The 12,813-nt window shown below is 40.5% G+C and overlaps 1 protein-coding gene across 2 annotated transcripts in view; it reads right to left on the reverse strand.

Moving 5' to 3' along the window:
* ALDH1A2 (aldehyde dehydrogenase 1 family member A2) overlaps positions 1 to 12,813 on the reverse strand; it is a 55,001-nt gene that overhangs the window by 12,294 nt on the left and 29,894 nt on the right. For both annotated transcript variants that reach the window (XM_010214329.2, XM_088520253.1), the window contains exons 5-7: positions 12,021 to 12,082; positions 9,115 to 9,243; positions 8,872 to 8,985 (exon numbers count right to left, since the gene is read on the reverse strand). In XM_010214329.2, coding sequence (XP_010212631.2) covers positions 8,872 to 8,985; positions 9,115 to 9,243; positions 12,021 to 12,082 — 305 coding nt within the window. The remainder of the gene's footprint in view (positions 1 to 8,871; positions 8,986 to 9,114; positions 9,244 to 12,020; positions 12,083 to 12,813) is intronic.

The following is a 12,813-nucleotide window of genomic DNA, read 5'->3' on the forward strand; positions in this document are numbered from 1 at the left end:
ACTCAGCACTGGAGTAATCAGAGAGCAAATGAAACACCCCAGGACCCCCAGAGAAAAAAAAAAAACAAAACAAAACAAAACTAAAAGCCCACAGGATAATGAAGGAATTGTCAACCGCTTCATGTACCTTTCTGATTTAACTGTTTATCTGGTGGTGTTATTATCAAATGTGACTGAGGTTATTTCTTTTTTCTTCTTTTTTTCTTTTTTCCTTTTTTTTAAAAGAAATTAACATTAGCTTCTCTTCTTTAGCCCTGTATTGATGGAATGGAGTGCTGACATTATCATGAAATTCCTTGCATATCCACCTTAATTGGAGCTGATTTTATTGCTATGTTTGACTGACAGCCAGACTTGAACATGAAAAAAAAAGAACCCTTACTGCCCTCCACCCCCAGCACATGCATTGAACATGTCATTTTGAAATTCTAAGCTCTCAAACTGTACAGAAAATGTACACTGCAAACCAGAGAGTGGTGTTCATAGCCAGTGCCAGCCAATGCCATTCACACCCTCCGTGCTTTGACCTTCCCTCTTTCAAAGAATAACACTCCTCCATTTCCTCTTATAAAGCCCCAAAGAGCAGGGTATACCAAGGAAGCCAGAGCAGTGTGTTCAGCCCATTGTTTCCCTCTTCCATTCTATCACATCAATGTCAAAGATGTTCTGTCCAGGTAAATAAAGGTTTGTAATGAGTTCTGTACAAGCAAATGCTTGACTAGGAAATAAGTAAATACTTGAGGAAACAGCCACAAACTGAAGCATCAAAAGTTCCACGGGAACTTAAGGAAAAAATTCTTAACAGTGAGGGTGACAGAGCACTGGAACAGGCTGCCCAGAGAGGTTGTGGAATCTCCTTCCCTGGAGATCCTCAGAACCCACTTGGACGCAGTCCTGTGCCACGTGCTCTAGGTGACCCTGCGTGTGCAGGGGATTGGACTAGATGATCCCTAGAGGTCCCTTCCAAACTTAAGCATTCTATGATTCTATGAAGTGAATCCAAATATTTTGTGTGTGGCAAATACTGAAATCCAAAAGACAAAAGGCTCGGAGACAATGGCCTTAGTTTGGAAAGGTGTTGTCTAGAGTGCTGTTCCTACCTGCATGCTGTTGTCAAGTTCCCAAGTGTAAACGTATTGGACAGCTTCCCTGTGTTCTTCCCAGGAGAAATCAGACCTGAGGTTGGGAAGGCTCCTGCTGCTCTGTGTTATTGTTCCCTGTGCTCCTATTGTGCCCTGCGCACTTAACAGGTTCACCAAAGTCGTGGGGAGGGCACTAGAACTGTGATTATTTAGTGACAAAAGCAGCCTTTTGTAACTGCCTTTCTCTTTATGGAGAGCGACAGCATGAAAAGGCTAAGTGATAGTGTTCCAATCTGTATGGTCTTTTAGTACATGCTTCCTGGGGCGCCTCTGAGCTCCATCTGCGAGCTCCCAACAGGCAGCGCCGCCCCGCAAGGGAGGGCTGCAGGAGAAGCCTCCCCCACAGATAATGGAACTAGGCTGATTATTCAGCAAGAATGTTGGCACAGAAAACCCTGACTCCCCATCCTTGTTTTGAATAGGCTTCAAGATTGATATCAGGAGTATCCCTGGATAACTCGTGAAGTACTGTAACATTTTAAGCTGCATGGAGAGTGAGGCAGTTGTAATTTGGCCCATCTCAAAGAAAACAATTTGTTATTCAGAACAACAACAATAAAGATTAAAGCAGCATTCGGTGGCATCCATGTGCAGAAAAAGCTACTTGCAGGGTAGTCTTGGAAGGGTCTATTTCTGGACTGTGTGTGCTGCTAGGAATTGAGAGCATATTGTGATATTCAACATCTGATTGTTCTTTGCTTGTGCCTTCTGTGTTTGGAAGTTCACTGCCTTCCTCAAGAGGAGTTTTTTGCTTTTTTTTTTTAATACAGCTATTTTAATGTCTTTCATATTCTAAATATTGTTGTTCTTACTCTCTTCATTTCCTCATTTCAGATGGAAATGTATGTTTTAGAAAGGTACAAGTGTTTTTGTCTGTTACTGTTAAAGAACTGGAAATCTCAGAAGTCAAAAGCAAGCCTCCAAAGTTTGTGATATTTCCTCTTTGGCTCCATCAGAGTGTTCAGGTTGTTCTCTGCTCTGACCCTCCTGTGATCCCAGGTAGGCACCAAACCGCTAGAGAACACCAGAATTAAGAGGAACAGCAGTCTAGCTGGACAACAGATAATTTCTTTGTACACTGCCATAGACAAGACTGCAGAGATAAGTTTGAGTGAATAGGAAAGCTCTGTATGTTAAAAGCTTCCATAAACAGTGCCAAAACTGACAGAGGAGGGATTAATCTTTGGTTATTCAGGTGTTCTGAGTAGCTGGACTACCCATCTGTGGCACTGTACCTTGCTTGGGATTTTAGCAGTTTCTGAAGAACAGTAATGTTACAAGAGATGGATGAAGTTTTCGGCAGATGCTGGGATCATATACAGGCTTCAGTGATTCCTGGAATTGCACAATTTTACCTCTCCAGCTCTTGAGGTACAAAGTGTCAGTGTTCTGGCACAACCTTCAAACTCATGCTGCTGTCTAGTTGCTTAGTCTGTGTGATTTTTTCTTTCTTTCTTCCTTTCGTCCTTTTTTTTTTTTTTTTTTTTCATTTGAGATTGCCTGCAGAATCTTTGAGCTTTCTGAGCATTTCAGGACCACACAGTATATTCAGGGTATGCCCCCAGATCCAGCAAAGATTACTGAATATTGAAGTACTGTCATAAAGTAGAGCATTGCATGATCCAGATTTTTTTTTTTTTTTGGCTGTGCAGTGCCCTGAACGAGCAGAGGCCCTGAAAAAGAGCACTGTGGATAGTTTCGTGTAAATAAAGTGGAAGTGACTGTCGAAAATCCTTAGCTATAAAGGACCTAGCTCTATGCTAGGAAAAATCCTGGAACCATGGAAGTCCACGGCTAAACTCTAGTCAGCTCTGACAGGCTGATACACCACCCCATTTGTTTTAGTTTCAGGAATTCCTTTGACATGTAGCTTTTGTTGGCAAAGAAAAACAGTTGTCCAAGGACAGCTCCCTAAATTCTACAAAAAACATCACGAAGGAAAAGAAAAGCACAGATTGTCTAAGACATGATTAAAAAGGTACAGAAGAAGCAAGAATGAATGATAATGTAGCCTCCCTAAATCCTCCCTATTTTGAATGGAGCGTTTCTGTAGCATGGTTAGCTAACAGTCTTAAAGCAGGACAAATCACCTTGAGGACTGTTAAAAGTGAAAATGCCAGTATGTAATTCCTCATGATGTTCAAAGATTGCATAATCTAAGAGAGCTGACAAAACTCATTACTTGTGCAGTAGGCAGACATGCTGTCTACGTCATGCTCTCTGACATTTCGGAAATGAAAGGAGAATCCTGCTGAGTAAATTAGAATCAGTGGTAATACAGCTGTTAGCTGCAAACATTTGTTTGGCGTGAATCAATCTTGACTCTCCTGTAGTTTGCTTTGATGGTCTCTCTTGTATCTTGTTGATTAGTGATGAGATCATGGTTTGTTAATCTGAGAGCATAAAGAAAACAGTCTGTCAAGCAAAATACAGGCTGCTCTGTTGGGCTTAACTGAAGTTGTTTATAGACCTTTTGTTTATACAGGTATCCAAAACAGTGTATTGAATATTTATTACAGAACTGCATGAACATAGACCTGAACCTATCTGTAATCTGTCTGCCTTTTAATGGGTCTTAGTTTAACAAAATGGAAACTAGTCACTTAGGATACATTTCTTGTTGGCCAGTACTTCAAATGTTCTGTGCACTATCTGGGATTCTGATCTTCAGAGCATTTAAGAACCAAAGGGAGTTGTAAGCCGCTCTGGTTTGGAGGTAACACATTTGTTTTTGAACAGAAATTACTATAATTCATTAAACTTTCCTAATAGGCAAAACCATTTTTTAATCCAGACATTGTTTTAAATGCACATATTTTTACTTGCATAGCTTGTTGCTCTCCATCATCATCTCTAATTTGAAACTCAAAACAGAGCATATGCAACTATTCCACATGCACCTGTAACTTACTGGTAGCCAGTTCTGGTTCAAGTGGAGTACACAGGTACATGCACAGCCAGACAGTTCAGAGCAGATGTGGCACTTAGACAGCAGTCTTGTGTGGAAATAAAGACATAGGAAGAAAAAAACATTTCTGCTTGCTGTTTTTTCTGTTACTTGGAGGCTACATGCGAGCAGTTCTTTCCAAAAATAAGAAGGTAAGAGGAAGAACAACCCCTCTGCCTTTCTGATATGTGTAAATAATTACACAAAATGTCCCCTCATCAGACTCTTATCTTGGAAGTAAATAACATCCACTGTTCATCTAACTGCAGGGAAGAGAAGAGACCTGTATAGCATCTCCTGTACTGCTGAACTCTAAATCAACAGCAGCCCCTCGGGTAAACCAGACATCCAGACTGGGGATCTTTTCTTAAGCTAAGAAATAGAAATAACCGAATTCTAATTTAATTACATTGTTGCTTTTAAGTTGTAGGAAAAAAACACACATTTTTAAAGGGAACTCAGAGGAATACCTGGAACAGTGAGAAAACTGATGGAGAGAAAAGTACAGAAAAATGGAGAGAAGTAAGAACTAGGAGAGTATGGGAGAGCTGAGTTTTACAGAAGCACTTCTAGAGTCCTTGGTGAGCAAGAGTTTCTTCCAGGAACTAGGGACCAGAAGGACTATGGAGAAAAAAAGAAGTAGAGAGATGTTTAAATTGATTATGATTTTTAAAGGGAAAGCAGGAAGGATAGGAACAAGTGATGAGATGTGGTCAGATTCACTGCAAATGTATTATTTTTGGCAGTTTCAGTTTCATATGATTGTGGAGATGTGAGAAAAAAAAGCCTGAGAGGAGGTTGCCACAATTAGGGAGGATCGTAGATTAGCTCTGGTTCACTAAAAGCAACACAGTAAAAATAAACGCTTTTGTTTAAAAGTCCATACGAGACAAGCTGAGGAGTAGGAACCAAAGGAAGCACAGAAGTCAAGAAAGCTGCTGACATCTGTGGGGGCACAATATTTTATGGCTCGCTTACGTACTCAAGTATCGTTTTCTCTCCTACAGTGCAACAGTTCTCCAAGTGAAATTCACAGTCCATGGAGTGTCTGCAGAACCTTCCCAAAGGAGCTGTAGAGGGAAGTGTTTGGAGAGCCATGGACTAGGAGACTGGGAAAGAAGCTGATCCATGGAAAGGTGTTTTGTGAGAAGTGTTTTGTTAGAAAGCGTGAGAAGCAGAAAAGAAATAGTGCAAACCAAACCATCACACGGTAAGTGGCTGGTTCACAAGCTGTCTAATCCATAGGACATAATGATGCCCTATGCAAATTCTGCATGGCTTTTCTTCTTCCCTCACAGAGTTATGATTTTTATTAGGCTTGTTCGTCCCCGTAGAAGCAAATGGCTCCCATCCATGTTGAAAATAAAAACTGTACTGCACAGAGAGTTCCAAAACTGTAGGATTTTTGGTGCCACAAGGTTGAACAGGCCAGTTACTGATGTGCTGTGCAGCTGATCAGCCTGTTTCTTCCACTCTGTGTATTGGTTGATCTACTGATAGGAAGGATGGAGAACAGCACTTTTATGTCATGTACAGTTCGATGTTGTTTGAGTCTCTCCCAATGAATAAGGTCTCTCCCTAAACTTGCACAGAGCTTAATGGCTGTGATGGAAGGGATGTGCTGATGGCCTGTCAGTGGGAGAAGACGTGACCCCCCCTTAAGCGAGTCTGCTTGGACTTCTTTATTTTGTGTGTTACTAATAGGCATGTATTCTTCTTTCCTCCTGCTGTGCAGAAGAAAGCAAGTTTTCTGCTGAGATGGGGTGGGCGGAGGGATTACCCAGTGAATTTGGCAATCAGCAGGATTTTCCAAGTGATTTAGCTCTGCTGGATTTAGTGTATCTTTTGCTGTGTTTTTCTTTTTTTTTGTTAATGGCAGCTACAGGTAAAGGAAAGGTGTTTGGCCTTTTTTATTGCTCTTTAAATCAGGATGATACTAGCTTACTCAATTTATCAGTGGAAAATAGGATGTGGATTTTATACTCTCAGTTCAGGTAAAACCCCTCTCCAGAGGAAAATTGAAGCATTTTAAGGTTTTGTCTGGAAGCTGGATAATTGTGAACCAGCGTTTTCCTGAACTGGAACTTGAATAAATTAGTTGTCAGTATCATAAATTAGGAGTTAGTTATTTGTTGTCCTTGTATAGGCATGGGCTTGAGACTTGGAAGTCTATGCCTTCAATAGGGATTAGGCAAAATCATGGACGACAGCTCCATTGGTGGCTGGCTATTAAATACAGTTGTCCACTTGCAACTTCAGGCTCAGGAAGTGTTTAAATTGCTGTGAGGCTATAGGAGGGGAAGGATCGCCCTGCACATGCCCTATTCTTCTATAAGCATCTGTTACTGGTCGTTGTGGAAGATAAGGTGCTGGACTAAGTGATCTTTGGCCTGCCTGGGTTTTATAGTGTCAAGGGGATGAACCTGGCCTTCTTGTTCTCCTTTCTTATTTTGTAAAACATGATTATAAATTATTTGTAGGAAGAGCAATTTATTCTCTACCTTTAAAAAAGCTTTGCAGGAAAGAGACAATAATACCCAGGGCTAATATTTTTACAGGCATACAGGGAGTTTCATTAGTTCTAAGTATATATGCTTATGAGGTAAACAATTAATATTATTTCCAAAATAACTTTTCATGGTGGAAACTTAATAAACACCTGTGCTTCAGGCACTTCAAACTTGAATATCTCTGCTTTTGTACTGGTAACTTGTGCAGTCTAAAAATACTAACTGCCTTAACCAGCACCTGGAATAAATGGAGGAATGGAAGTTAATATCTTGTTCAGGATATAGGTGACAGCTGTCAAATATCCCCGTCACTGGAGCGTACAATTGACATGCCACAGACAAGACCAGAGAGACAAAATAGTTCTATTACTATTTCGTTAAAAATTAAAAACTGTTTCTGAGAAGTCACACAGTCTGATACCACACACTCTGTGGTATCAGTACAGCTGATACCACAGCATTGTGTTTAAAATGTTTCAATGTTGACTTGCTGTTACAAAAATTCAGTGTTACAGGAAATCAGAAACAATATGGAATAGTTTACACTAACTCTGCATTAAAACGTTCCATCTGTTCTTGCTTGAGGTTCTTAGAGAATTGCTTTTTCATCTCTGTAATGCTTTTCACTTCCTATTAGTAAGGCTTTTAAAGGTAGGCACTGAGTTAGTATAAAACCCACGGCTTTCGAGTTTAAACGCCTATTAAAACTAAAGCTGTCTGGAACTACAATAAAAATTTATTTTGGCTACAAAAGACAACTTTGAAACCTAACCCATCTGTAGTTTTCCTCCTCTGAACAGTGCAACATCCTGTATAATGGAATATTTAACTTAAACAGAGACCACATATCTTTATGAAAACAATTGTTTCAGCTTAATTTATGGGAGGTAATCAGCTCATATTAAGATTTTCAGTATGCTAGGATGTTAATATAAATTGGTTACAGGACGTGTAATGACTGGATGTAATCTCTAAGGGTAATCTGAAAACTAATGTTGCCATTGACTTTGTATATAACCTGTGTATGTAATAATCAAAACTTGCCATAAAAATTCTTAGGCAGAGTTGCATATAGTAATTGCAAGATAACTGGGTGTGCAGATCAGGCGTACAACTGCAGCACCATGTACTCATGATTTATGTGCATGGATTGTGACATGTAACTTCATTAGGGGTATAATTCCCCCAAAATCATTTATTTGAAATAATTTAGCTGGTCTCTGCAGTCTCTGGGCACACAAGGGAGTTACCACCCACAACTAGTAGAGTTCTTGGTCAGTGAATTTATCAACTCAGAGCAAATCTATTTGATTCACTTTGAAGTGCTATATGACACACACACAGCCTCCCACTGCCACGAGTGGGAGGCACGCATGTCAAAGAGAAACCTGAGCCCTGGAGTTAGCTCCCTCCATACAATAGTCTGTCAGATTTTTAATTGAAAAGGGCCTGTTTTTTAGCACTCTCTAAATATAACCAGCCCTGAAACTCCCACTGAGATTCCTTACTGTCTGCCTTCAGATGATAAGACTCTTTCTCCTGTGACATCAGTCTGTAGTCCCTCTATCATCCCCACCCCAACCCTGATAAGGGCTGTCTTTACACGTATTTGAGAGCAAGACATGGTCTGAGTTCTGGGAGATTTGGCTTTCTTTCTGTAGATTACAGCCTTTTGCTTCAAACCTAACCTCTTCTGTAGTATTTGCGCCATGGAGTTATAGCAAGACAGTTTTGGCATCCAGGAGACAACAGGCTCCTGTCCCTTTCTGGCCAGCATCTTTCCTTCATTCTGGGGACTGTCACTTTGGACAACCCCACTTGTCCCCTGCACCCTTTCTTCCTTCTTAGACTTCCTTCTTCTCAATACATTTCAGCGCAGCAGCAAAGCTTAAGTATAGTTGCCCTTTTCCTCGTCCCCTTTCCCCCAAGTATGCCAGGATACCCAAATTCTGGATTATAAAGCTGAATTTATATACAGTGTGATATACACTGGATATTCTGCTTGCCTGTGACTCATATCCTCCCGAGCCCACAGGAAATCCCAGTAATATCTTTCCAGGCCTATCTCCTGTGCTGAGGTGCTGAGCACAGCAGGGGCTGGAAGTAAAGGCCACTTCCAGCACACGAGCTTAGCTGGGAAGGACAGGCAGCTGTTTAATTTAGATATAACTCTTATACTCAGTGACAGTTAGGAATGCAATACAAGGGTATAACTCTAGCTCACTAAGTATTTACTTGCATATTACAGTAACATATCTGGGAATGCCCTTACCTCAGTGGATCCAGTGAAAGCTATTTTATCAATGCCAACATGAGATGCAATTGCTGTACCAACAACTGGACCAAAACCTGGCAAAATATTGACAACTCCTGGTGGAAAGCCAGCCTGTCAAAATAGGAATGAATGAAGGGAGACATGATTTATGAGAACTGACAGAGCCTGCTAAACTAGACATGCTGTAGCTCTGTCCCCAAAAGGAAAGACAGAGACATTATTCCTGTCAATTATTCTTACCTCTTTGATGAGGGCTCCCATATAGAGAGCACTGAGTGGTGTTTGTTCTGCTGGTTTAATAACTACTGTATTGCCACAGCACAGAGCTGGAGCAATCTTCCATGCAAACATCAGCAGGGGGAAGTTCCACTGTAGGAAAAAATAAAAGTTGATAGATGGAAAAATATTGGAGTGGTGTTTTGTTTTCAAGATGTCAAGCTGCTACCTCACTTATTTCTCAGGCTGATCCTCAACATAAATCTTTCCCAGCACAAAGCGAGGATCTTTTTTAATTATTCCCATTAAAAAAGCAACAATAGCGACCTTCTGTTTTTTTTCTCTTCTGTTCAAAGAACTGCAACCCCCACCTGCAGCCTTCCTAAAATAATCTTATGTTATCTGTTAATGTTTTTAGTTGCAACTTTTAATTTCATTTACTATTTTGCAATTGGCACTTCCTCTTCCCCCAGCCATGAAAAACAGTTCTTTTCAAATGTACCAGAAGAAATAACTGTTTGCTTGTGCTAATGCATTTTTTAAAATGTAAATTTCCAGCCCTTAAATACGGCATAAGATCTACACACACATTATATCATCACTAATTGATGGGATTACAATAAAATACTCTTCCCTAAATGTCTTCCCTAGGCCAAGCTATTTCATTCATATCTTTTATTTTCTTGAAAACTTCCTACCATGCAATTTACATATAACACATTACAGCAAGTTGAGATAAGCTCTACTGATGTAAAATTGTGCATTATCATTAATTTCAATTTCGCTTAACTGCAGCAGAAAATGTGAATAATATTAATTTGATGCACAAAGTTGTTGGTCAAGGTAAGAGTAAACATTGCAAGGTTTGACTTTTTGTGTCAAGTCCTGAGTGTAATATCTGAAGTGGATGGTATCACTGATTTCACTGGAAATGTCAGAGGAATAAAATAACTGTGTCTGCAGAGTCAATCTCATAAATGCATATAACAATCTTGTTGGAAACAGAAGAAAAATTATCAGTCACAGAGAGTCAGTCACTGGCCAAAGCATGTTACTGCCTGATGCATCTCAGCTGCCACTCTCATGGACATCCCTCTAGCGCCTGGTGAGCTTGAAAAAATACACAACTGTCTTTCCTTCACTGAACACCCAATTTTTTACTCTCTCAGTTGTTTATAAACTCCGGAGACAAAGTGATGTTTTAATTCCATCTCCAATATATAAACCTGGGAGGAGAGCTATTGGGCCAACAATGTGCTCACGGCCTCCACTTATAATGCCTATTCCAAGGAGAGCTCTGAAGAGTTTAACTGGGTAGTATGTGGTCCCCTTCATGCCACAAAGCTGCCACAGAGGGTTCGTTTTGGTGGGAGCTTGGATGGGAAGGAGGATGAACTGCTAAGCTGACGGCTTTCAGACTTTTTGTTTTTGGAGTAATATATTTGTCAGTGTAGTGGCTAAGTGCACGCAGTGGTCCTGGTGCTGTACAGTGGTAGCTGCGGAGGGAATGTATGGCAGATTATCAGGAGTGTTAGAATGGATGTGTGTGACAGCTGTGGGGACATTTTAGGGGACAAACTTGAAAAAAAAGGAACAAGTGTATGATAGAGGCAGGGTACACTGGATAATGATCTTATTTTACAAATCTGAATTAAAGAAATCTGCTTTTGGCATGATCCTGAGCCTTTGGCCAAGTTCCTTCACTAGATCTATCAGTCAAGATCAGGGAGACAATGCTGAGAGACATCCGCCAGCTTGGGGCGTAGCTGCTGGGACTGTCATTTCTCAAATGCTCATCCTTGTGCTCCACTGAACAAAGGGGAAGGATGTGTGAAACTACTCATTCATGAGGATCACTCTTGAGTGAAGTTAGGTGAGTGCGTAGGTGTTTGCAGGACGAGTGCTCACAGACCGTGAGTGCTATGCGTGGTTCTCCGACTCTCTGCTGAGTGCCAAACATAATAGCCACCCCGTAGCAAAGAAATGAAGTAATAATAAATATAAATAGGGGAAAAAGGACTTAATAATGTTAAAGTAATCTTGTCTGGCTGCTTCTCTTTTACTGGAATTACTGTGCGTTGCTCTCTAGTGGTTTTGTGGTTAACATGAACAAAATAAAAAACAACATCAACAAAAATTTCAGAGAATGCTTGATTAGTTCCCCAATGTTTTGTCAAGGAAAAAAAAGCTTTTACACAATATTTTAATAGCCATATGTGAGCCTCCCATTGACATTTCTCCCCAAACTGGTTAACTAGGACTTCTGAAAAAGTCAGCTTTTTCAGTGTAATTCCCATGCAGTGTTCAGCAAGAGTGTCTTAAGGGTGTATATTGAGGTATAGGGGGAGTTTGACGCAGTGCTGTGTTTCTCTCTCATCACAAATAAAACAAATACTTCATGTCTTTCATTAACTACACAATGTTAATTGTAATGATGTGTCTCCTGGAGTTTCTTCTCCAGTCTTGTAAAAAGAGGCTGGGGGGGTGAGGGGGGGAGAAGGAAAGGAAAGAAGGAAAGGGAAGGAAAGAACAGAATTAAAATGCATCACATTCTCCCAGAACCTGAGGAGCCAGTTAAATCACAGTGAAAACTAACTAAATAAAAAGACTGCCACAGCAAAGCATCAATTTTCTTTAAGTTGTGTGAACATCCATAACCAGTGACAGCATATTAACACTGTGTTTTGCTTTGCTTGTTTTAATCATGAGAATTCTATGACTTGAGAACTTAACTCCTAATAACAGAGCCTAAACCCTATTAGCATGTTCAAATAAGCATTTGCAGGGAGGCTGTTAAAGATATGTCAACAATATGAGCTCAGCTTTTTTCGTAATGGAAAACACACATAGCTGAGGACCATGTTTTATGTGTCTTTAAAGAGAGCTGGTTCAAATGAAAATAAATAGAAGGCGCTAGTAGAGATACTCACAGGGATGATCTGTCCACACACTCCGATGGGTTCATGTCTTGTAAACGTAAAATAATCTCCATCTGAAACAGATGAGCATGGTTACTCTCAAGTGCAGTTTGACTTGGCAGAACAAAAAAAAAAAAAAAAAAAAAAGCTCTAAGGATCAGCCTTTGATAGCAGTAAAAGAAATAAAGAGCTCATGGAAATGTTTTTTCATGAGCCAGCATGGGAAACCTAGGTTCAGGAGCAACCTAACTGCACTCGCAGTCGAACAAAGGCAGCAGGCGGCCTGTCAGAAACGAGCTGCCTTGTGCCTGGCTGCAGGGCGCGCTGCCCACTGGCCTCTCGCGACTGCAGGCTGAGGGAAGAGGAGGGAGTGTGTCGCAAAGGCAATTTCCTAAAAGAAGGGGCTAGAACACAGCAATATAAAAGTATGTATACAAGCAGATTTGGGGAAATATATGTGAGAGTAATATATATATATATATAATGATGGAATAATATATACAGATCTGTAGATGCAGATGGGAAGCCTCTCACTGATGTGCAAAGGAGAATACAGGGGCCATAACCTCACATGTAAAACAAGGCCTATATCAGAAATGGCCTCAAGCTAAACAGACAGAGGATAAGGAAGATTTTTACAGAGCTCTCAGGCAAGCAGAGATAAATAAATGGACAGAGTAACTGAAAACTTGGAAAATACGGAATATTCTCCTTAGGCTTTTGACAGGCATAAGAGTGTGGGCTAATGAAGTCCCTAACAGTAAAGATAGAGGAAAAGCAGATCATATGCCCACAAACAGCAGGT

The sequence above is a fragment of the Tinamus guttatus genome, unplaced genomic scaffold, assembly GCF_059628265.1.
Source record: "Tinamus guttatus ecotype Peru unplaced genomic scaffold, ASM5962826v1 Tinamus_guttatus_pri_ptg000004l, whole genome shotgun sequence".
Classification (NCBI taxonomy): Eukaryota; Metazoa; Chordata; class Aves; order Tinamiformes; family Tinamidae; genus Tinamus; species Tinamus guttatus.